The sequence below is a fragment of the Rhinatrema bivittatum genome, chromosome 2 (assembly GCF_901001135.1).
Source record: "Rhinatrema bivittatum chromosome 2, aRhiBiv1.1, whole genome shotgun sequence".
In the NCBI taxonomy this organism is placed as follows: Eukaryota; Metazoa; Chordata; class Amphibia; order Gymnophiona; family Rhinatrematidae; genus Rhinatrema; species Rhinatrema bivittatum.
Window position 1 is genome coordinate 24,646,111 of NC_042616.1, and position 23,944 is coordinate 24,670,054.

The 23,944-nt window shown below is 49.5% G+C and overlaps 1 protein-coding gene across 2 annotated transcripts in view; it reads left to right on the forward strand.

Annotated features, from left to right (window-relative positions):
* Window positions 1-23,697, forward strand: part of LOC115083693 (zinc finger protein 665-like) — an 84,390-nt gene extending 60,693 nt beyond the window's left edge. The window contains exons 4-5 of one of the 2 annotated variants that reach the window (XM_029587655.1): window positions 20,081-21,733; window positions 22,238-23,697. In XM_029587655.1, coding sequence (XP_029443515.1) covers window positions 20,081-21,733; window positions 22,238-22,485 — 1,901 coding nt within the window. In that variant the 3' untranslated portion in view covers window positions 22,486-23,697. Of the gene's footprint in view, window positions 1-20,080 lie in introns of both variants that reach the window. The other variant, XM_029587654.1, reaches the window with a different exon arrangement.
* The last annotated feature ends 247 nt before the right edge of the window (window positions 23,698-23,944 follow it).

A 23,944-nucleotide genomic window follows, 5' to 3' on the forward strand; every position in this document is an offset into this window, starting at 1 on the left:
GCTGGAGGGGAGGGAGTCTCTGGAGCTCCAGGGCTCAAAGATGTCTCGTTGAGGGCTTCAGGTAACTGCTCCTGTTCCATCATCCCAGCCGATCATCCTGGAGAAACCCCCACCGTGGGATAGAACTCTCTAATCGTCGTGTGCCGTTCCCACACGAACTTTCCCCTTTCTTTTCATATGCGGCATTGATAATTCAAGGTAATAATTAATTATACAAATGATCTTAGAGAACTCTGCTTACCCTTCCCTTCACATTGTCCATATTCTTCTCCATGTGAGGGGCTGATCTCTGCGAGGATCCAGATATTAGAAGAAGTATCAATTTCCTTCCTGGTCTGCTTTACACACGCAAAGCCGCGCGCCGGTGTCGGTTGCACGCCGCTGTAAGCCTGATCTTATAGGCAAAGTCCAGATGCAGAGTGGATATGATGTCGCGCCCCTCCTCCTCCTCAGGTCCAGGATCGACAAGTCAGCTTTTGTTAGACTCTTTTGCAGGGAAAAGTCAGCTGGGTTGGAAATCCTTCCTTGCCTCCTCACAAGCAGGTCAACCCCTGAAAACTGGACTTAATAGGTCTGAAATTTAATTTTTTAGTTCTTTCAGAACCCTAGGGTGTATACCATCCGGTCCAGGTGATTTACTACTCTTCAGTTTGTCAAACTGGCCTACTACATCCTCCAGGCTCACCATAATTTGGTTCAGTTCATCTGAATCCTCACCCTTGAAAACAGTCTCTGGAATGGGTATCTCCCCATCATCCTCTTTTGTAAACACTGAGGCAAAGAATTAATTTAGTCTTTCCACAATGCCTTATCTTCCCTAAGTGCCCCGTTAACCCATCGCTCATCCTACAGTCCAACCAACTCTCTTGCAAGCTTTCTGCTTTGGATATATTTTAAAAGTTTTTATTATGAGTTTTTGCCTCTACAGCCAACTACGTTTTCAAATTCCCTCTGAGCCTGGCTTATCAATGTCTTACATTTAACTTGCCAATGCTTATGCTTTATCTTTTTTTTTTCTTCTGACGGATCCTTCTTCCAATGTTTAAATGAAGATCTTTTGGCTAAAAATCCACCTTTCTGATGCTGCTGTTAAATCTTAGACCTGATTATTCCCCTTTACAGCCTCATTCATTTTTAACTATTTTCTTAATCAAAGAAATTACCCAAGTCCCTTTTGCCCTGCCTGTTTATTTTGATTAGATTGTAAGCTCTCCTGAGCAGGGACTGTCTCTTCTGTTTCTGTACAGCACTGCATATGTTGAGGAGCACTATAGAAGAGCTAAGTAGTAGTAGTGCTACAGTCTGAGTCCCCGTGTACTCCTGATACATCCTGGACAGCAGAGAAAACAATTAGGGGATAGGGCACCTTCCACTTGCACTTTTAGGGCCTGATCTCAAGAAGAATTTCCCTGCATAAAACCCGGGATTGTGCAGGTTATGAAGTTACGCAGGGAGTCACAGGGGTGGAAACTACAGAAAATCAGAACTTTACATTAAATATAATTCATCACTTAATCATCCTGCATGTGAACCATGGAAATAACTGGAAATGGGAGCCAGGTTCCTCCCCAGGACCCCAAACTCTTCCTGCCCTGCTATTTATTTGATTGATTGATTGTATTTTGTTAGTCTCCTAATTTGAAAAATCATCTCGATGCGATGCACACAGAGACATTGAAATATCTAATCGTATGGCAGGATTAGCACTACTGCTACTATTGATCATGTTTAAAGCACTACCAGTCATACACAGCGCTGCACAGACACACATAGGAGACGGTCCCTGCTCCAGGGAGCTTACAGTCTAATCAAGGCAAACATACACAACACACGTCTTCCAGAGTTTTCTTTATTATAGAGAAGTACTTGAGATTTAAAAGCAGCATCAATAAGGCAAAGTTTTAAACTGGATTCACTTATGGCCAGAGAGAGAACAAGAGCCCCAAGGACTCAGGAAGTCTCTTCCAGGCACTCGGCAGAGCGAGGAGAAAGCAGGGAATCGGAAGGTGGTGGTGGAGGAGAAAGGCACAGATTAGAGGAACAGCGTTCACGAGGAAGGGAGAGAGAAGAGAAGAAAGGCAGTGAGGAGCTGCAGAGTGAGTGCATTTGTAGGGGCGGGCGAGAAGCTTGAACTGTAGGTGGAAGTGGACAGAGAGCCAATGTAGTGACCTGAGAAGAGGGGTTACATGATCATAGCAAGGTTAAAAGAAAGAGAGGTCATGCAGCTGAATGTTGAAGAGATTGCAGGGGAGAAAAACGATTCAGCGGGAGGTCAGCAAAGAGCAAGTTACAGAAGTCTAAGCAGGAGGAGATAAGAGAGGGGAGGAGGGTTTTGGCTCAGAGAGGAAGGGAGAGATTTTAGCAGTGTTATAGAGGAGGAACTGACTCACTTTAGCAATGTTTTGGATGTGCAGAAGGAGGGAGAGGCATCAAAGATGACCCAAGGTTAGGGCTGAGCAAACCAGGAGGATGAGAGCAGTGAGCCCTCCTGATGTGACAGAATCAGATGTTCCTGATGTTCTGGATAATGCTCTGTTAGATCCTGGGTTTTATTATTCACTGATTTATCCAGGCAGAGACGTTTGATATTCTGGGTCTCTGGGATTAGACTTGCAAACCCCGAGCTCCAGAAAGGAAACTGAGTCCAGGGGAACAAGTCTGGCAGTTCCTGGGGATGAGGGGTCCTGGTGTCCCCTCTTCCATGATAAAATGTTATGGGATTAAAGCCAGCTGAGCCCCTCCACGTGCCCCTGAGTGTTTCTGGTTTGTGTTTCAGGTGCCGGTGACGTTTGAGGACATCTCTGTCTCTTTCTCCCAGGAGGAGTGGGGGTATTTAGATGAAGAGCAGAAGGAGCTTTACAGGGAGGTGATGAAGGAGAATTATGAGACCCTGAGCTCTCTAGGTAAGGATTGCATTATCTCTATTTTTAGTAAATACAGGGGATGTTGTAGTAAAAGTCACTTTTTTCCTGGGTCAGCTCCACACCAGCGATGTGCAGACAGGGCTGGATTTAGCATTTTCCCATAGATAAGCAGCATGAATAAGCCATGCTGTCTGGGAGTCCTCCGGGCAGCTAGGTGGCGCTGCTCTCTTAGAACAGAGTCTTTCAGTGCAGTCTGCCTGCTTGGATCCTCCCCCGCTATCCCCAGCCTCCTCAGTCCCTTTTTTTCCGCACGCCTGACTGCACGCGGAGCTCTTCTCCTCCTCAGCGAAACATTTCTCTGAAGTAAAAAAAAAGAGAAAAGAAGTTAAACACAGAAAATCTGTGGGAAAGATGTTGTTACCTATGCCTTGGACCCGACCACAACCAGGCAGCCTGAAGGGACTGCGGACGCATGTCCCCCCGTGCGCTGCGGCAGAGGGCTGCCAAAATATCAGAACTGAGAGAAGTGGCATCGGACTCGTATACCCCTTCGGAAGAGTTTGCTCTGTCTTTCCCAGGCCCCCCCCCCCCCCCCCCCCCCCCCCCGAGCTTCCAAGGAGTCGACGCATCCCAGGGCTGCTTCAGTGGGGCCTCCCGGTTCATCCAGGCCGGTACCGAAGCGAGGGACAACGGCGTCGATGCACGGTGAAGGAGATGCGTCGAGAGCATCAACGGCGCCGAAGACAACATTGGCACAGAGTGGCATCGGAGCTCAGACGCGTCCGACGCAGGAAGCCGGCCGCATGCTTCGACATCGAAGCATAAGCACAGGGACATCCATGCACCGAAGCAAGTCAGTGCCGACGCCATCAACGCACTCACTGGCAAAGACCCCACAGAAGCACACTTCAGGACACAAAAGACCCAGAGAACCTTCCCATCTCCTGGTTGTGGATTTGGACGTGGCCCCCTCTTCACCAGCCACCTTGCATGCTTCCTCAACTTCAAGGAGATCAGGCCTTCAAGAGCCTTTACGAAAGAGGTAAAGGGTCCCCTCTCGATCCCTCCTTTACCCGGAGGTCCGAACACGGACTTATTGCTGGCTGCGATACTCCATAGGGCTCCTCCCAGAGATCTGGCACCACCACCCACTGGGCCACACGGACAGCCTCTGCCAACCCCTCAAGTCACCTTAGCCTCGCAGGTGATGTCCCAGGCAGCAAGGGATACATCTGGCAGAAACACCGCTGGAAGCCCCCCCATCACCGCAAGACAGCCTCAGCTCAGTGCCTTCCCCTGGCCAACCTCTACCAACTCCTTCTCCGGGGAATCTTTCCCCCCAGCCGTCCACGTCACCGGCATCCTCCATAGGGTACCTCTTTGATCCGGCAGAGGAACAACCTGAGCCGGTCTCTCCTCCGGAAGACTTGTCTTATTCGAAGTTTCTGGAGAAGGTGGGGCAATGCCGCAACGTCAAGACAAGGAAAGTCCCTGACCCAAGAGCAGACGTCCTGGGCATCCTCAAAATTTTTGAGTCACCTGCGGAGCCCTTGGCCTTGCCCTGCCATGAAGTCCTAGTCGCGGTCATGTCCAGGGCCTGGGAAACCCCCTTTGCGGAACCATCAACCTCTCGAAAGATGAACCTCAAATTTCATATGAGGCAATCCTCGTACTACTCTGCAGTACAGCTTCCTCATGCCTCTGTAGTCGTGGAGTCCACCATGCAGAGGGCTAAAAAATTTCGCCTTCACTCGAACACTCCTCCTGGGAAAGATTCGAAGTATTAGGTGACTTCGGCAAGAAGGCCTTTCAGTCTGGGATGCTCAGTGCGAAAATCCAGCAACACCAATTTTACAGTACGTAATATTTATATGAGTGTCTGCAATCGTTGAAGCCCTTGCTTCAGGAGGCGTCCCCGGACCATTAACCCCCAGAGCAATTTCACAATTTGGAGGAGGACTTGAGACATCTCTTGCGAACAGTATATGATGGGGTTCGAGACTTTGGCTAAGTCCATGGCCATTGCGGCTCGACGACTCGCGTGGCTGCGAGCCAGTGCCATCCGCGAGGATGACTTGCCCTGTTTCCCAGATAACCTTTTCGGGGACAAATTTAGAGAAATGATAGCCCAGCTCAAAGAGCAGAAGATAGCAGTAATGTCCCTGGCTTCTCCTGCAGATACGGCTTCCTCAAGGCGGTACTTTACATCATCCCTCAAACCATATTACCAGCGACAACCGTATAAGCTATACTCGGCCTTCCGGCCTCTGCAATATACTCCGACTCGTCCTCAGTCTTCCCAGCAACAGGGAGCTCGGCAACGCCAGCGCACTCCCTGGCTACCTCTACCGCCTCAGGATCCCAACCCCCCTAAACCCTCCCAGGGTTTTTAGAGCGAATGCACCCATTGCTACCATTCCTGGTGGGAGGCAGGCTCACCCACTTTCTTCAGGCATGGAAGGACATAACATCCGACCTCTGGGTTCTAAATATCATACAGGAGGGCTACTCCCTCGATTTTCACTCCACCCCCTCCACTCCACACCTGGTGCGCCAGAAACACCTGTCAGCGCATTGCGGTCAACTGCAACTGGAGATCAACAGCTTACTTCAGCAACAGCGACGCTGTTTCACCAGGGCTTCTACTCCCAATACTTCCTCATACCCAAGAAGTCAGGAGGGTTACAACCCATCCTAGACCTTCAAGTTCTCAACAGATACTTAACGAGGGAGAAATTCAAAATGACGTCACTAAAGTCCATCCTGCCCTTCCACCGACCCAACGATTGGATGTGTTCACTGGACCTCAAAGATGCCTATTCATACATAACGATGCACCCTATTTTCTGGTGGTTCCTATGCTTTACAGCCACTGGCCGCCATTTTCAGCACAAGGTGCTCCCATTTGGCCTCTCCTCAGCCCCCAGAGTTTTTACCAGATGCCTAGTGGTAGCGAAGGGTCATCTCCGACGACGGGGGATTCAAATATTCCCCTGGACGATTGGCTGTTGGTGGCCCTCAACCCGTCCCTCCTGCAGACCAATCTCCTCACAACGATACACTGCCTAGACAACCTAGGGCTACTAGTAAAGTACGAAAAGTCGAATCTGCAACCCACTCAAGTCTTGCAGTTTCTTAGAGCCCATATTGACACCGTTTGGGACAGAGTCTTCCTCCCGGAAACCCGAGCTCTTGCCCTGACATCACTCTCCAGACGTCTTCAAGGAGCCACCACTGCTGCTGCTCATCAAATCCTCACAATCATTGGCCACATTGCATCAACTATCTATGTCGTTCCCCACACGCTTCTCCACATATGGCGTCTGCAGTGGGGTCTGAAGACCCAATGGAACCAGTTTTCCAACCACCTCTCCACTCCTGTCACCCTCACGCCCACCATGAAGCGGGATTTGGAGTGGTGGCTTACACCAACAGCTCTCATGGAGGGAGCCCACTGCGGTCTCCAACTCATCACACCATTCTTACCACAGGTGCTTCCACCAAGGCTTGGGGCACTCACCTAGTCCACCTACAAACTCAAGGCCTGTGGTCAGCCTGGGAACGATCTCAGCAGATCAACCTAGTAGAGCTACGAGCCATTCGAAACACTGTTCGAGCCTTCAAACCAGCACTCTGAGGAAAGACAGTCATGGTCCACATGGACAACCAGGTAGCCATGTTCTACATCAACAAGGAAGGAGGGTCCAGTTCCTGGAGACTCTGCAGAGAGGCAGTGAGGATCCTGGAATGGGTGCACAGCAAATCCATTACCCTGCAGGCAACGTACCTACCCGGCATCAACAACGCCAGGGCGAACAGATTGAGCAGAATCTTTCACCCTCACAAGTAGGAACTCCATCAGGATGTGGCAAACAGACTCTTTCAGACCTGGGGCCTGCCATGCATCGATCTCTTTGCTACAGAGCTCAGTCACAAGGTGCAGAACTTCTGCTCTGTGTACGCCAGCTCCCAGAGACTAGCGCAGGACGCATTCCTTATCGACTGGAAGGAGGGTCTACTGCAGGGGCCAGGAACCTATGGCTCGGGAGCCAGATATGGCTCTTTTGATGGCTGCATCTGGCTCGCAGATAAATCTTTAATAAAAAAGTAAAAATCTAACAAAATCCCCCACCCTCCTGATGCCCCCCAAGACCTGCCAAAAGTCTCTGGTGGTCCAGCGGGGGTCCAGGAGCGGTCCGGGAGTGATCTCCTGGACTTGGCCTGTCGGCTGCCAGTAGTCAAAATGGTGCCGACGGCCCTTTGCCCTCACTATGTCACTGGGGTCGACCAATGGCGGCGGTAGCCCCAGTGACATAGTGAGGGCAAAGGGCCGTCGGCGCCATTTTGACTACTGGTAGCCGACAGCCCAAGTCCAGGAGATCGCTCCCGGACCCCCACTGGACCACCAGGGACTTTTGGCAGGTCTTGGGGGGTGTCAGGAGGGTGGGGGATTTTGTTTTTTACTTTTTTATTAAAGATTTGTCTGCGAGCCCTGGACCCCCGCTGGATCACCAGGGACTTTTGGCAGGTCTTGGGGGAGGGGTTAGGAGGATGGGGGGTTGTAGTAAATTAATTTGGCAGGTCTTGGGGGTGTCAGGAAAGTAGGGGGTTGTAGTAAATTAATTTGGTAGGTCTTGGGGGAGTCAGGAGGATGGGGGGTTGTAGTTAGTATGGCTCTCACGGAATTACATTTTAAAATATGTGGCATTCATGGCTCTCTCAGCCAAAAAGGTTCCCGACCCCTGGTCTACTGTATACTTTCCCCTCTATATCTCTGATCTCTTGCAAAGTCCAGAAATGCATCACGGACAATGCAGACCCCATTCTCATCGCTCCAGCATGGCCCAGACAACTGTGGTACGCATTTCTAGTTCGACTATCGGTGGACCAACTGATCCCCCTGGGCAACAATTCACACCTCCTAACCCAAGAAGGGGGCTCGATCCTCCATCCACTCCACTCATCTCTCAATCTCACTGCGTGGAGATTGAAAGGCTGGTTCTCCACCACCTGAACCTTTCACTCCAGCTTCAGGATATCTTAGTTTCCTCTAGGAAACTCTCAACAAGAATGAATTATCAGAGGAAATGGACACGTTATGTCTCCTGGTGCTCGGAAAACGGGACCGACCCGCTTACCTGTCCACCTGAGCGATTACTAGATTACCTCCATCTACTATACCGGAAAGGACTGGCTATGGCCTCAGTCAGAGTTCACCTCAGTGCCATAGCAGCCTATCACTCTCTGCACGAAGAGACCCCAATCTCTTGTCACCCGCTCATCTCCAGATTCATGAAAGGGATTCTACGTCTCCGGCCTCCGATCCAGAAGCCCAGAAGTCCCATGGGATTTGAATCTGGTGCTGGAGCAACTGATTGTACCACCCTTTGAACCACTGGATACTTGCCATCCCAAGTTCCTCTCCTGGAAGGTGCTGTTTCTAGTCGCACTTACCTCCGCAAGACGTGTCAGCGAGCTGCAAGCTCTATCATGACAAGGTTACGCTGCATACGCATCCCGCCTTCCTTCCTAAATTGGTATCAGTTTTCCACCTCAACCAGTCCATCACCCTTCCAACCTTTTACCCAAAACCACATAGTAATGAGGCAGAACGCAAATTACACACGGATTGCAAGCAGGCACTCGCTTACTACACACGCTGAACACAGAGCCTCCCAGCTCTTTGTATCATTCAACCCCAACGCTCCAGGATTTCCAGTTTCCAAAACGACTCTTTCGTCCTGGATCTCAGATTGCATACATTTCTGCTATCAGAAAAGTTCAGAGACCTTGCCTGCCTCCCCTATGGTGCACCAGGTCTATAGCTTACCTGCATGAGGTGCCCATTCTAGCTATTTGCAGAGCTGCCGCATGGGCCTCACTGCACACTTTCACGGCTCACTACTGTTTGGACAAACACACTGCAGGTGACGCAAACATGGGCAAAAGAATCCTGGAAGCGAGCACATCTTAATGCTGCAAAGTCAGCAGAGATGAACTGTCCACCTATCTTCTTTACTATCTTGAGCGAACCACCTCAACTCATCCTTGGGACATGAACAGGGACTTGCACTCAATACATCAGCTGGGGACTGCCAGACAGCATGGTTAATTCATCCGCTATCAACGGAAAACACCGTTTACGGCAAGCAAATTTGCTCTTTTCCCATAGATAAGCAGTGAGCCATTGAGTGCGTCGATGGCGTCGGCGCCGACTTGCTTCGGTTCGTGGATGTCCCTGTGCTTATGCTTCGATCCCGAAGCATGCGGCCGGCTTCCTGCATTGGATGCGTCCGAGCTCCGATGCCACTTGGTGCAGATGTTATCTTTGGCGCCATCGATGATCTCGATGCATCTCTTGTCCCTCGCTTCGGCACCGGTCCGGACGAACCGAGAGGCCCCACTGAAGCGGCCCTGGGACGCCGCGTCTCCTTGGAAGCTCGGGGGGGGGCACAGGACCTGGGGAAGACAGAGCCCGATGCCACTTCTCTCAGTTTTGATATTTTGGCAGCCCTCTGCCGCTGCGCGCGGGGGGACATGCATCCGCAGTCCCTTCAGGCCACCTGGTTGTGGTCGGGTCCTAGGCATAGGTAACATTTGGTGTCGGGTCGAAAACCAGACACTCAATTTTGCCGGGGTCCGGTTTCCGAACCCGTGGCTGTCAGTGGCTCGAGAACCGACGCCGGCAAAATTGAGCGTTGGCTGTCAAACCTGCTGACAGCAGCCGCTCCTAATTTAAATACTGAATCGCGCGCACCGGGACTTTACTGTATCGGCCTGTATGTGCATAACTGCGCATATAACCGCGCACATACCTATGTGTGTAAGTACACGCATGCATTTGCTCACAGCCGGAAGCTTACATTTACGCGTGTCGGGGCGGATTTGTGTGCGCTCGAGTTCAAACACTAGCCGGCTAAATTCACAATCTGCACTGAACTATGGCTCCAGCAGCAAAGAAGCACAATCGACACTCCCTTTGTGCTGCCTGCTATATTAGGTCTGTACAGTCTGACCTTTAATCCTTCCTGTGTCAGCACTGTGAGGAGGCCCAGGGAGGGCTGGACTCTCAGAACTTCTCCAAGCCCAGCTCTTCCCAGTTGGAGGACTGGTCAGCCATGACCTTATCTGGTAGTACCCTAGATTTGATCGATCCTAGGACCTCTTTGGTTGAATTCTTTCAGGACCTTCAAGCCTTTGTTCAGGCGCAATCAGCTGCTGCCCCTGCCTGGTCTGAGCCCCAGCTGGGAAATGCCTTGTCCTCCCAGCCCTATTAGCATGCCTTGGGGCATGCCTCGCCTCATCAAGGGTATCCCTGACAGGGACCCAGACACCACGGACGACGAAGGGATGCAGGCTCATTGGAGGATGGGGAAATCCCTCCAGGCTTGGAACCATACCGGACCATGTTACAGTTTTTCCACAGAGAAGAATTGCTGTGGCTGGTCTCCCAGATCCTGAAGACTCTGGGAGTTCCAGGCACGGACCCTATGTCTGAGCCAAAGAAGAACCCATCCTGGTGTCTCTACAGAAAGCTTCTTGCTATTTACTGATGCTGGAAGCCATCCAGGAGTTGATTGACCTGGAATGGGACGCCCCGGAAGCCAGCTCTAAAGGAAGTTGGGCATTGAAGGCCTTATACCCTCTGGACCCGGCGGCCAAAGAACGCCTGTGTTTCCCGAAAGTGTACAGCCTGGTCTACACCATTTCGAAGCGAACAACTATCCCAGTAGAGGGAGGAGCAGCCTTGAAGGATGCGCACGATAGGCGGCTGGAGTCCATCCTTAAGCCTTTGACGTGACAGCAATGAAGCTGCAGTTCGCTTCCTGTTCTGCCCTGGTGGCTCGCTCGTGTCTGCTTCTCCCAAGAGGCAGATAGCTCAGGGACACATTCCAGAGAGGCGATGGTGCCTGCTGCAGCATTCCTAGCAGATGCAAGCTCTGACCTAGTGCGGTCCTTGGCCAGAGAGGTAGCCTTGGTGATGGAGGCCAGAAGGCAACTATGGCTGCAAAATTGGTCAACGGACGCAACCTCTAAGGCAAATCTCACAAAGATACTCTTTAAGGGATCCCTCTTATTTGGAAGTGATTTAGAAGAGTTGAGCAGTAAATGGGGTAAATCTCCAGGGTCGCGGCTACTGGAAGATAAGAAAAAGAGGTTACAGTGCCCCTCACCTATGAAGGGTGGGACCAGGGGCTCCTAGCTTTTTTGGCCCTACAGAAACTCGCTATTTCAGACATCTTGACCTTCAGGAAGGTCTCAGTCCTTTCGGAGCCGTCAACCAAAAAGAGGAACTGGTTCGGGCTCAAGTTTGACCCGAACTCCCAATGAAGTTTGGACGAGCAATCCATAGGACGAGGAGATAGGGAGCCGACTATCCCTCTTCTCTCAGCGCTGGGTCAAGATCACGTCGGACAAAAGGGTTCTGGACATCATTCGAGAAGGATATGCTCTGTAATTTCGCAGCATACCTCATTGATCGACCTACTGACCACATCCCACAATGCGAAGGTTCCTTGATTCTTCAGTCGCAGAAGAGATCTGCACTCCCAAGGGATCGATGTGCTGGTCCAGACCTGGCCAGAGGAGGACTTACTTTACGCCTTCCCTCCGTGGCCTCTACTGGGCAAGATCATTCGCAAGATCAAACGCCACAGAGGATTAGTCCTTCTGGTGGCCCCGGATTGGCCCAAATGCCCATGGTATGCAGATGTGGAGGCTTCTGGTGGAGAACCCCCTATACCTCCATCCGCACAGGGACCTTCTCCAACAATGTCCGATCCTTCACGAGTACTTAACTCAGTTTTGTCTTACGGTCTGGCCCTTGACAGGACTTGCCTGACGAAGCGTGGATATTCAGCGGCAGTAATTGCCACCTTGCTCTGCGTGTGGAAGTTATCGACATCCTTGATGTACATGTGGATCTGGAGAATATTTGAGGCTTGGTGCAAGGAACGCAAACTCTCTCCTCAGTCGATAAAGATCCCCATGATTCTGGAATTCTTACAGGATGGCCTGAACAAAGGACTGACCCTCAACTCTTTGAAGGCCAGGTGGCGGCTCTCTCCTGTTTCAGAGGCGCGGTGAACATAGCCTGCCAGTCCATTTCCTTACCATTCTTAGATGGACGCAAGGACTCGGAAGACTACCACCTCCTACGCCACTTAAACGTCAGTAGGCAGTTGGTACAATATCTCGAATGTACAGAACCGCTGTTCAAGACGGACTGCTTGTTTGTGGAAGGAAACAAGGTGAAGCAGCTTTGCGAGCTACCATAGTTTGCTGGATTAAGGAAGTGTTCACGGGAGCTTATGTAGCAACAGGGAAGCCTTTACCCCTTCAGGTTAAGGCTCATTACACTAGGGCCCAGGCAGTATCCTGGGTGGAAGCTAAGCTACTGTCTCTCGTCAACATCTGCCAAACAGTGACGTGGGCCTCCTTGCACACCTTCTCCAGGTTCTATCGCCTGGACGTCCAAGATACAGCCTTTGCGAGGGCGGTGCTAACTGGACCGCGGATAGCTTCCCACCCTGTTCAGGAGTAGCTTTTGTACATCCCATTGGTCCTGAGTTCATCTGGCTACACACTAGAAATGGTGATAATTTTGTTTTCCTTCGTGTAGACAGATGGACTCAGCATCCCGCCCATGGCTGCCCATGAAAAGTACCAAGCATACGCACATGAATCTCGATCCCAAAGAGGTTACGGGTAAGCCATCACCCTATCCCTAGATCTGGGCATCTGTAATATTGCTGGGATTCAACGCTTATATTTGGGTGAGTACAGTTACGGTCACCAGTTTTAATCAAGTTCTTAAATTGTATTCAGGTTTTTCAATAGTATGTCCACAGTGGCTTTTGAAGAAAATACTGAAGGGCTGAGGTCACTGCAAGGGTGTATCTAGGGTGACATCAGCTTTGAAACCTGGCTCTGTCTCCATCTGCTGGCAGGGGAGCACATAACCCATTGGTCCTGAGTCCATCTGTCTACATTAAGGAAAATGAAATTATCAGGTAGGTAATTTCTCCATTTGATGTCTTCTAAGTTAGGACTTTATGAGGCACTGATATCATTGAGGGCTGAAGGGACAGGGATGCTTCTGTTCCCTCTGCTCGTGCGTACTGATTGCTACTAACATGTAAGAAAGCCTTTACTTTCCCAGCGTGTAGCCAGATGGACTCAGAACAAGTGGGTATAGTGTGCTCGTGCTAGCAGTTGGAGACGGATCTGACGTCAGCACGGGTACATATACCCCCACAGGAAGTGAAGCCATTCAGTAATTTCCATCTCCAAAGCAGTTTGGAGAGCCTGCACGCTCGCTGAGCGTGTTTTCCAATACTACTTTCTACTTTCCAAAATTCTCAGACGACGAGCCCCGCACTCCTGCGGTGATACGCTCGGGTCCCTCCCCCAGTCGAGTTTCCCGAGGTGATTTCCGTGGTCCCTCGGAGTTTTTAGGCCACGGTCCAGTGGCCGAATCGCGGCAGGGATCTAGCCCCCGAGCGAGAAGGGCTCGGGCCTGGCTGAGAGGCGCCTCGGTCCCAGCGTGGACTTAGCCCCGAGCGAGACGAGTTCGGCGGCTTAGAGGCAGCGGGTGCACTTCCTCGAGCGTGGCGGTGAAGGTATTTCCCCTCTCCCCCCGCAGCCGGAGACCGCCCGGGTTACAGCCGGGAAGCGCTGAGGATCAGGTAAGGCGTACATCTCTTACTTTTGGTCTCCGAGGTACGAGGATCGGCGGCGTTGCCTGCCTGCGGCACGCCGTGGAAGTCTCCATTTTGCCTGCCTTGTTCAGGTATTGAGCGCCCACAGATAGGTGCACACAGATAGGCACCTGTGGATAGGCGCACAACGCAGCATATATATATTGCTAAGCGTATGTTAAGCGCATATTGTTTATTGCTGTACGCATATTATTGAGCGCATACTGTTTATTGTTTAGCGCATATTGCGGGTCGCATATTCTTGGGCGCATATTGTTTATTATGGAGCGCCTATTGCTGTACGCATATTATTGAGCGCATACTGTTTATTATTTAGCATATATTGCTGAACGCATATTATTGAGCGCATATTGCTGTCCGCATATTATTGAGCGCATACTGTTTATTATTTAGCGTATATAACTGTACGCATGTTATTGAGCGCATATTGTTTATTATTGAGCGCATATTGCTGTCCGCATATTATTGAGCGCATACTGTTTATTATTTAGCGTATATAACTGTACGCATGTTATTGAGCGCATATTGTTTATTATTGAGCGCATATTGCTGTCCGCATATTATCGAGCGCATACTGTGGAGTATTGAGCGCAGACTGCTGAACGCATACTATTGAGCGCATATTGTTCTTGGGCTCATATTATTCTTGAGCGCATATTGCTGACAGCTTTAGCGCCGGCGCCATGGCACACTTAAACGCCCCGGCGTCTCTAGAGGCGGCACCTCCTGATTCCGGCGTGAAAGCTCTTGGCCTGTGCTCAGCGTGCCAGCTTAGAGCCACGCAGAGCGAAGAGCCAGACTCCCTTTCTGCCCAATGTGAGGAGGCAGTGGGAGCCTCGGGCCAGGACCAGTCTCAACTGAGGTTTACCGACAGTTTCCCAGGGGCCACCCCTGACCTAGCGGGCCGTTTCGAACAGCCAGGAATCCCGGGGGACTTGGTACCCCAACGGCTGGAGACTGCGTCCATTTCCTGGGTGGACTTATTTAAGGGGATCCACGCCTTTGTACAGATGCAGTCGGCTTCCCGGCCTAGACCCGCTGCTGCTGCCCTGGCTGACCCTGCCCCCGGGCCTTCTCGCCCTTATCGTGAACACCAGCCTCCGGGCAGTCCGGCTCATGCGGACCCTGATATCTCGGAGGACGAGTCCGAACCCCCTAAGGAGGGGGAACTTCCCTCGGGGATAGAGCCATATCGAACTATGAGGCGGTTCTTTCCCAAGGAAGATCTCTCCGACCTGGTCTCTCAGTGCCTGACGGAGTTGGCTATTCCAGGCCCCAGCACTATGGAGGCATCTAGGCAGAACCCCCTGCTGGAGGGTCTTCGTCCCACAGCCCGCCATTTTCCCTTCCTGCAAGCGGCGCAACAGCTGATAGATTTGGAGTGGAATGCACCGGAGGCCTCGTTCAAAGGGGGTCAGGCATTGTCCGGCATGTATCCCCTGGACCCGGCAATTAAGGATATGCTGGCGTGCCCTAAGGTGGACGCCTTGGTTAGCGCTGTGGTCAGGCGCACTACCATTCCAGTGGAGGGGGTGCGGCCCTCAAGGAGGCTCATGACCGACGCCTGGACGCCATCCTGAAACAAACCTTTGAGGTGGCAGCTCTGTCTCTACGAATCGCAACCTGCTGCACAGTGGTGACGCGTTCCTGTTTGTCACAGGTCAGGAACAATGCTCCGGCAGAGGACATGGTGTCCGCCCTCTCGTTCCTTACGGATGCCGCCTCCGACCTAGTCCATACAACAGCCAAGGGGGTCTCCTCCTCAGTAGCAGCCAGGAGGCAGCTCTGGATTCGGAATTGGTCAGCCGACGCTCCTTCTAAGACACGTCTCACTAGAATGCCATTTAAGGGTTCTCTCCTGTTCAGCAGCGACCTAGAGAACCTGGCCAGCACATGGGGCGCCTGTCCAGTACCTCGACTGCCGGAAGATAGGTCCAAGAGGAGCCAGCGCATCTTTCCGAGGCCCTCCAGAGGTAGAAGCTCCCAACGCTTCACTCCCTATAGGAGGCGCTACTAGGCACCTCATCCTCAGGCCAGGAACCAGTCCTTTCGGACCAAGCAGCGTAAGAGGGGAGCCGGCTCGGGGTCTGGTCCCGGCTGTGCTTCACAATGAGATTCAGCCGATCCATCCGGGGGACGGAGCCATAGGGGGCAGGTTAACCCTCTTCTAGCCCAGATGGGTCGAGATTACGTCGGACCAGTGGGTCCTTGCCATCATCCGAGTGGGCTATTATCTGGACTTCCATCACACCCCTCCGGACAGGTTTGTGGAGTCTCCGTGTCCAATCCACAAGAAGGCGGCATTAGAAGTTACCCTGGCGAGGCTCCTGTCCTTGAAAACCATAATCCCAGTACCTGCATGGGAAATGGATTCTGGGCACTATTCCATTTATTTCATGGTACCCAAGAAAGAGGGCACTTTCCGGCCCGTATTAGATCTCAAGTCCACTGAGATCTCAAAACCACTGATCTCAAAGATCTCAAAACCACTGCAGATGATACAAAATGCGGCAGCAAGACTGCTGACCAGCACCAGCCGCGGTGAAAACATCTCACCCATCCTCAGAAACCTACATTGGTTACCAGTAAATTTTAGAATCCTATACAAATCAATCACCCTAATACACAAAACCATCCATCATCAACTTCAACTCGACCTGGAAATCCCATTCAAACTCCACTCCTCTAACAGACCAACTAGAGAGGTTCTCAAAGGCACTCTACAATTTCCTCCTACTAAAGCCACACGTCTCTCTACGACCAAAGACAGAGCTTTTTCGATAGCAGGCCCATCTATTTGGAATAACATCCCTTCAAACCTCAGATTGGAACCCTGCCTCTTAACTTTCAGAAAAAGACTCAAGACGTGGCTCTTCCACCAAGCCTTCTCCGATCCTCCAGACAATCACTAATGGCTTCCACTCTCACCCGGCCTTGGCATTTATCTTCATGAACTATGAACTCTGGCACCTCCAGGTTAAAGCACCTTCCAGCTTTAACCCGTTCTCACTATCGTATCTTTCATAATTAATACCTGCCTTTATCTTCTTTCCAGCTTGTTTTAAGCTTCCAAGTTCTCGACTCCCGTTGATTGTAACTTTGACTTATTCCTATCTATGGTTATCTATTGTTTACCTGAATTGTTCCTTCAGTTATACCCTCTGTTAAATGTAAACCGATCCGATATGGTTATTTACTATGAAGGTCGGTATAAAAAAACTGTTACATAAATAAATAAGTCAGTCAATCGATACTTAAGGGTCCCGAGGTTTCGCATGGAAACTCTGCGCTCAGTCAAGACCGCAGTACAGCCAGGGGAGTTCCTCACGGCCTTAGACTTGTCAGAAGCCTACCTGCATATCCCGATCCATCAGGATCATCAGCGTTAACTCCGCTTCAAGGTTCTGGGACGACACTTCCAATTCCGGGCTTTGCCCTTCGGGTTAGCCACAGCACCGCGGACCTTCACCAAGGTGATCATAGTGGTAGCAGCGGCGCTCAGACGGGAAGGAATCCTTGTCCATCCCTACCTAGACGATTGGCTGATCAGGGCGAAATCCCGAGAGGAGAGCCATCGGGCAACTGACAGAGTGATCGCCCTTCTGGAAAGCCTGGGATGGGTAGTCAACCTAAACAAGAGTTGCCTACAGCCTTCCCAATCACTGGAATACCTGGGAGTCCAGTTCAACACCCAGGCAGACAAAGTCAGTCTCACTACCAAGAGGAGGTTAAAACTCCAGACGCGTCTACGGTCCTTGATGGGAGCCAGCCTGCCCATAGCTTGGGATTATCTGCAGGTTCTCGGTCTCATGGCATCCACCCTGGAAGTGGTACCTTGGGCGCGGGCCCATATGAGACCACTACAACGCTCCCTTCTCTCTCGATGGAGCCCACGCTTCCGGAATTACTCCGTGCATCTACCTCTACCAGCCAGAGTGCGGACCCAGCTACGGTGGTGGTTGCAGTCCGGCCACATGAGCAAGGGGTCGAAAATGTCCTCCCCCACATGGACTCTGCTCACCACAGATGCCAGCCTGAGCGGATGGGGAGCACACTGCGAAGAGCTCACCGCCCAGGGGCGGTGGAGCAGAGAAGAGTCGGGGTGGAACATCAACCGCCTAGAGGCACGGGCAGTCCGGTTAGCCTGCCTGCAATTTGCTCCCAGACTGCGGAACAGAACAGTCAGAGTGATGTCAGACAACGCCTCCACGGTGGCATACATCAACCGACAGGGCGGAACCAGAAGCCAACAGGTGTCTCTAGAGATAGCCCCACTGATGGCTTGGGCAGAGGCGAATCTCCAGGACATCTCCACCGTCCACATTGCCGGAAGTGACAACACCGCGGCAGACTTCCTCAGCCGGGAATGTCGAAATCCGGGAGAATGGCAGCTGTCCCCCACAGCCTTCCAGATGATTGTGGATCAGTGGGGGACTCCGGACATGGACCTGCTAGCGGACAGGTCCAATGCTCAGGTACCCAGATACTTCAGCCACAAGCGAGATCCGTTCTCTCACGGGATCGACGCCCTGGTTCAGCCATGGCCTCCAGGGACCCTGCTATACGCCTTTCCTCCATGGCCCCTGCTGGGCGCCCTTATACACAAGATTCAGAGGCACAGAGGCCTAGTTCTTCTAGTGGCACCGGACTGGCCAAGAAGATCCTGGTACGCGGACATGAGAAGACTACTGACAGGGGAGCCTCTTCCCCTGCCTCCGCTCCGGGACCTGCTGCTTCAAGGTCCCATCCTCCACGAGGATCCAGCTCAATTCTCTCTTACGGTCTGGCCATTGAGAGGTCTAGACTGAAGAAAAGAGGTTACTCGGAGCCAGTGATAGATACACTCCTCCGAGCGCGCAAGTTTTCCACATCCCTCACCTACATAAGGATCTGGAGAGTATTTGAAGCCTGGTGCGACACTCGTGGCACCAATCCACATGCGACTACTATCCCTATTGTTCTGGATTTCCTGCAGGATGGGTTTCAGAAGGGTCTCTCCCTAAGCTCCATCAAGGTTCAGGTGGCTGCGCTGTCTTGCTACGGTCCCAGAGCTACAAGCGCTGTCCTGCCGTGACCCCTTTCTCAGAATCACACCTGAGGCTATCCATCTTCACACGGTTCCCTCCTTTTTACCTAAAGTAGTCTCACAATTTCACCTCAACCAAACCATATCCTTGCCTACCACGGCGGGTTTGAAGAAATCAGAAGAAGGGCGTTTGCTACGCCATCTCGATATCGGCAGATTGCTGCCCAGATACCTGGAAACGACAGAAGCAGTACGAAAGACGGACCATCTGTTCGTCCTTCACAGCAGGAAAAAACAAGGAGAAGCGGCCTCACGGCCCACCATCGCCCGCTGGATCAAAGAAGTTATCAGAGCGGCCTACGTAGAGGCCGGGAAGTCACCGCCTCTGCAGGTCAAGGCTCATTCTCCCAGAGCGCAGGCGGCCTCTTGGGCAGAATCTAGGATGCTGTCGCCTGCGGAGATATGTAAGGCGGCGACGTGGTCCTCCCTCCATACCTTTTCCAGATTTTACCATCTGGATGTCCAGGCCAGGGAGGACACAGCATTTGCGAGGGCAGTCCTGAATGTACCTCGGGCAGCCTCCTGCTCAGTCCGGGAGTAGCTTTTGTACATCCCACTTGTTCTGAGTCCATCTGGCTACACGCTAGGAAATGTTGAGATTACTTGCCTGATAATCTCGTTTTCCTTAGTGTAGACAGATGGACTCAGCATCCCGCCCGGCTGCCAGTATACATGGGTTTCACTGATTCAAGGTAAGCCTTATCGCTTCTTATATGAGTGCGTCCACTCTACCAGGTGTCAACGTCTTCTGGTTGGGAACGCTGGCTGTCTCCAGCTACTATCAATCGGTCAGGGGAATCCTGTTTCACTAATTATTTTGATCGGTCAGTACACATATATCCATAACAGCTTTTGCAAGGAAGATTGAGTGGCTTCACTTCCTGTGGGGGTATATGTACCCGTGCTGATGTCAGATCCGTCTCCAACTGCTAGCACGAGCACACTATACCCACTTGTTCTAAGTCCATCTGTCTACACTAAGGAAAAGGAGATTATCAGGTAAGTAATCTCAACATTTCTCTTGCTCTTCCAGTTGATTTCAGTGTGATTTGAGTTCAGAAAGCATTTGCAAAGATTATTGTTTAAAGATGTTTTTAATTTATCAATTTTATATTATGTTGTTCTATTTGATTTGTGATTGAATGTGTGTGTATCTTTGTAATCCACCCTGAATGATTGCATTGGAGGTGGCGGGGTATAAGTTTATAACTTATATAGATAAATAAAATTAACCACAGGAGTTTTCAGAGGCTTCTCCTAAAGCTTCTGCTACATCACAGAATTCTGGTTTATCAGAAATCCCATGTGCTCATTATATGATCCTTCAAAATGTTTGATCCCAGGCCATTGATAGCTTTCCATTCCATTGTCATATCACATGACGAATTCCTTTTTTTTTTTATATCCAGCAAGCAATGAGGTCATACCGGAAGAGGAGAATAGAGAAGAACACCCTATAGTACTGGCACTTACACCAAGACAATCAAGAAATGTCTGTGAGAATCTTTCCCAGATTACTGATGGGGGAGACACGAGCCAAAATCAGCAGGAATTGGACAAGAAGTGGCGAGACCCTACAGGAAACTCACTGGATGGAGTCACTGCATGTGAGAGAAGTGACAGGGAGCTCACAGATATCCCTGAGCACCAGAGACCTATGAGAGCAGAGATAACCTTCCAGAGTAATAACAGTGATCAAATGACTTCTGACCTCACCCAGATTGACCTGAGAGAAATGAGACCCATTCAAAATAATAACAGTAATCAAATGACTTCTGCCCTCCGGCAGAGAGATGAGGAAGGGAAGAAATCCTTTGCTAGGAAATGTCATTTTGTATTGCACCAGAAAACTCATTCAGGAGCGAGACCTGTTTCATGTTCTCAGTGTGGAAAATTTTTCAAACAGAAGTTAACCCTGAAATTACACCAGAGAATCCACATTCAGGGGAACACTTTCACTTGTATTGAATGTAAGAAAAACATTTTTAGCAGGGAATCTTTAATAATACACCAAAGAACGCACACAGGTAAGAGATCCTCATCTTGCCCTCAAGATGGAGAAGCTTACAGCTCCGAGTTCTGTTTATTAAATCCCCAGAAAATGGAGAAAGAAGAGAGAACATTTTCATCTTCTGAAAGAGGAGAAAACATCATTCAAAAGCAAGACCTAATCATAAATGAAAAATCACAGAGAGAAGAAAAATTATTCATGTGTACTGATGGTGACAGAAACTTCAATGAGAGAGAAATGTTCACAGGAGAACTAAAATTCCAAACAGGGGAGAGAGCAGTTTCAACTAGTGAAGGCAATAAAATCTTATGTGATGAGAAAGTTTCTTCAAGAAATGGAAAAAAGCATGATGAGCAACCATTGTCTTGCTTTCAGGCTGAAAAATATTTCAATAGGAAGGCAACCATCCCACAGCAGAGGAAAATGCCCAAATCAGAAAGTCAATATATATGTACTGAGTGTAGTAAAAGCTACAAGCAAAAGTATAATCTCATAATCCACCAGAGAATCCACACTGGAGAGAAACCATTTACATGTCATGAGTGTGGTGAACGCTTTAGTGCAAAGGACAGACTCAAAGACCATCAGAGACTCCACACTGGAGTAAAACCATATACATGTTCTGAGTGTGGTAAAAGCTTCAGGCAGAAGCATGATCTCACAATTCACAAGAGAATCCACACAGGAGAGAAACCATTTGCATGCACTGATTGTAATAAATGTTTTAAGTCAAAGGGAGAAATCAAAATCCATCAGAGAATCCACACTGGAGTAAAACCATATACATGTACTGAGTGTGGTAAAAGCTTCAGGCAGAACCATGATCTCACAATTCACAAGAGAACCCACACTGGAGAGAAACCATTTACATGTACTGAGTGTGGTAAAAGCTTCAGGCGGAAGCCTGATCTCACAATTCACAAGAGAATCCACACAGGAGAGAAACCATTTACATGTCTTGAGTGTGGTGAAAGCTTTAGTGCAAAGGACAGACTCAAAGACCATCAGAGACTCCACACTGGAGTAAAACCATATACATGTACTGAGTGTGGTAAAAGCTTCAGGCAGAAGCATGATATCACAATTCACAAGAGAATCCACACAGGAGAGAAACCATTTGCATGCACTGATTGTGATAAATGCTTTAAGTCAAAGGGAGAAATCAAAATGCATCAGAGAATCCACACTCGAGTAAAACCATATACATGTAGTGAGTGTGGTAAAAGCTTCAGGCAGAAGCATTATCTCACAATTCACAAGAGAATCCACACAGGAGAGAAACCATTTGCGTGCTCTGATTGTGATAAATGCTTTAAGACAAAGGAAGAAATGAAAATCCACCAGAGAATCCACACTGGAGAGAAACGATTTACATGTATTGAGTGTGGTAAAAGCTTCGGGCAGAACCAAAATCTCATAATGCACCAGAGAATCCACACTGGAGAGAAACCATTTACATGTACTGAGTGTGGTAAAAGCTTCACACAAAAGTGTAATCTCATAATCCACCAGAGACTCCACACTGGAGTAAAACCATATACATGTACTGAGTGTGGTAAAAGCTTCAGGCAGAAGCATGATATCACAATTCACAAGAGAATCCACACAGGAGAGAAACCATTTGCATGCACTGATTGTGATAAATGCTTTAAGTCAAAGGGAGAAATCAAAATCCATCAGAGAATCCACACTGGAGTAAAACCATATACATGTAGTGAGTGTGGTAAAAGCTTCACACAAAAGTGTAATCTCATAATCCACCAGAGAATCCACACTGGAGAGAAACCATTTACATGTACCTAGTGTGGTAAAAGCTTCACGCAAAAGCGTAATTTCATAATCCACCAGAGAATCCACACTCGGGAGAAACGAAGCTGGCATCTCGTGATTCACAAGAGAATCCACACATGAGAGAAACCATTTGCATGCTCTGATTGTGATAAATGCTTTAAGACAAAGGAAGAAATCAAAATGCATCAGAGAATCCACACTGGAGTAAAACCATATACATGTACTGAGTGTGGTAAAAGCTTCAGACAGAAGATATCTCTCATATGGCATCAGAGAATCCACATTGGAGTGAAACCAAGTCCTTGTACTTTGTTCTGAAGTTTTTACCTCACAAAGGACAAACTTTCAAGTCACCTGAGAAGGCACACAGGAGTCTAATGAATTCACTCAGTCTCCTATAGAAATTGAAATTGTAGACTGGACTGATAAGGATCTTAAATAATTGGAAGCAAGAAGAATGAAATTTCCTCTGCGCTCAGGCAGGCCGATCTGGGCGAGTGGGTTATGCACCTCTACCAGCAGATGGAAATGGATTAAAAGCTGACATCACATAGAAAGCCAGAATTGGCCTCACGACGCTAATGCGCCCACTTCCCGAAGGAGGGCTAACATGTCCCAATATTCATTGATATAATATAGTTATCTGTTATGTCATATTCGGGATTGGCTGGGCAATACGGAGGTTCTAATTCCGAAAAATCTACTCCGAGACTGGTGCGCCCCATTGGACTTGGGTAACCTTCTGATAGCTCCCAAGTCCTCTCTTCCAGCACACAACCAAAACTTTCCCTATTTTATAGCCTGTTGCACAGCATGGAAACGCCTATGCTCGCAGCTGCGTCTGTCATGGCGGACATTGATCTTTGCACCTATTGTGGGACTTCCAACAAAACTCGGCGTTCCTCCTCTGGAAAGAAGCAGGCCTTACCCATGTCTCCCAATTACTCGATGCCTCTGGATCTCAGCTCTGTACCTTCACAGACCTATTTTGAGATTTTGCGGAGAAGTTTTTTCACATATCTCCAAATAAGACGCATTCCTTTTTTTTTTTTTTTTTGTAATTTAAACTTTATTTGAGAAAGAGTAAGCAGAATATACAGTACAACAAAGAACAATATGTAACCATAATTGTACAAATATTCACAATCAACAAAAGGAATAAACTGATAAAGCAACTGGATCTCTGTTTGCCTCTTTAAATCCCCCCCCCCCCCCCCCTCCCCCCTTGGGATCTTACAGAAATTAAGTTCAAGCCGGGTTCTATGAAATGTTATTTGTTACAGAATATATTAAATTAAAAAAAAAAAACAGTTCAGGCAACCGACTGATTCTGTCTCCAAAGTAAATAAGGATTCTAGATACAGTGAAATAACCCTAGTTGTTTCTGTCTGTGGGCCGTTATTTTACTAAGAGTAAAAAGCGTAGAAACACAGGATTGGATCTTAACCAATGTAGGCAAGGCCATGTCTTT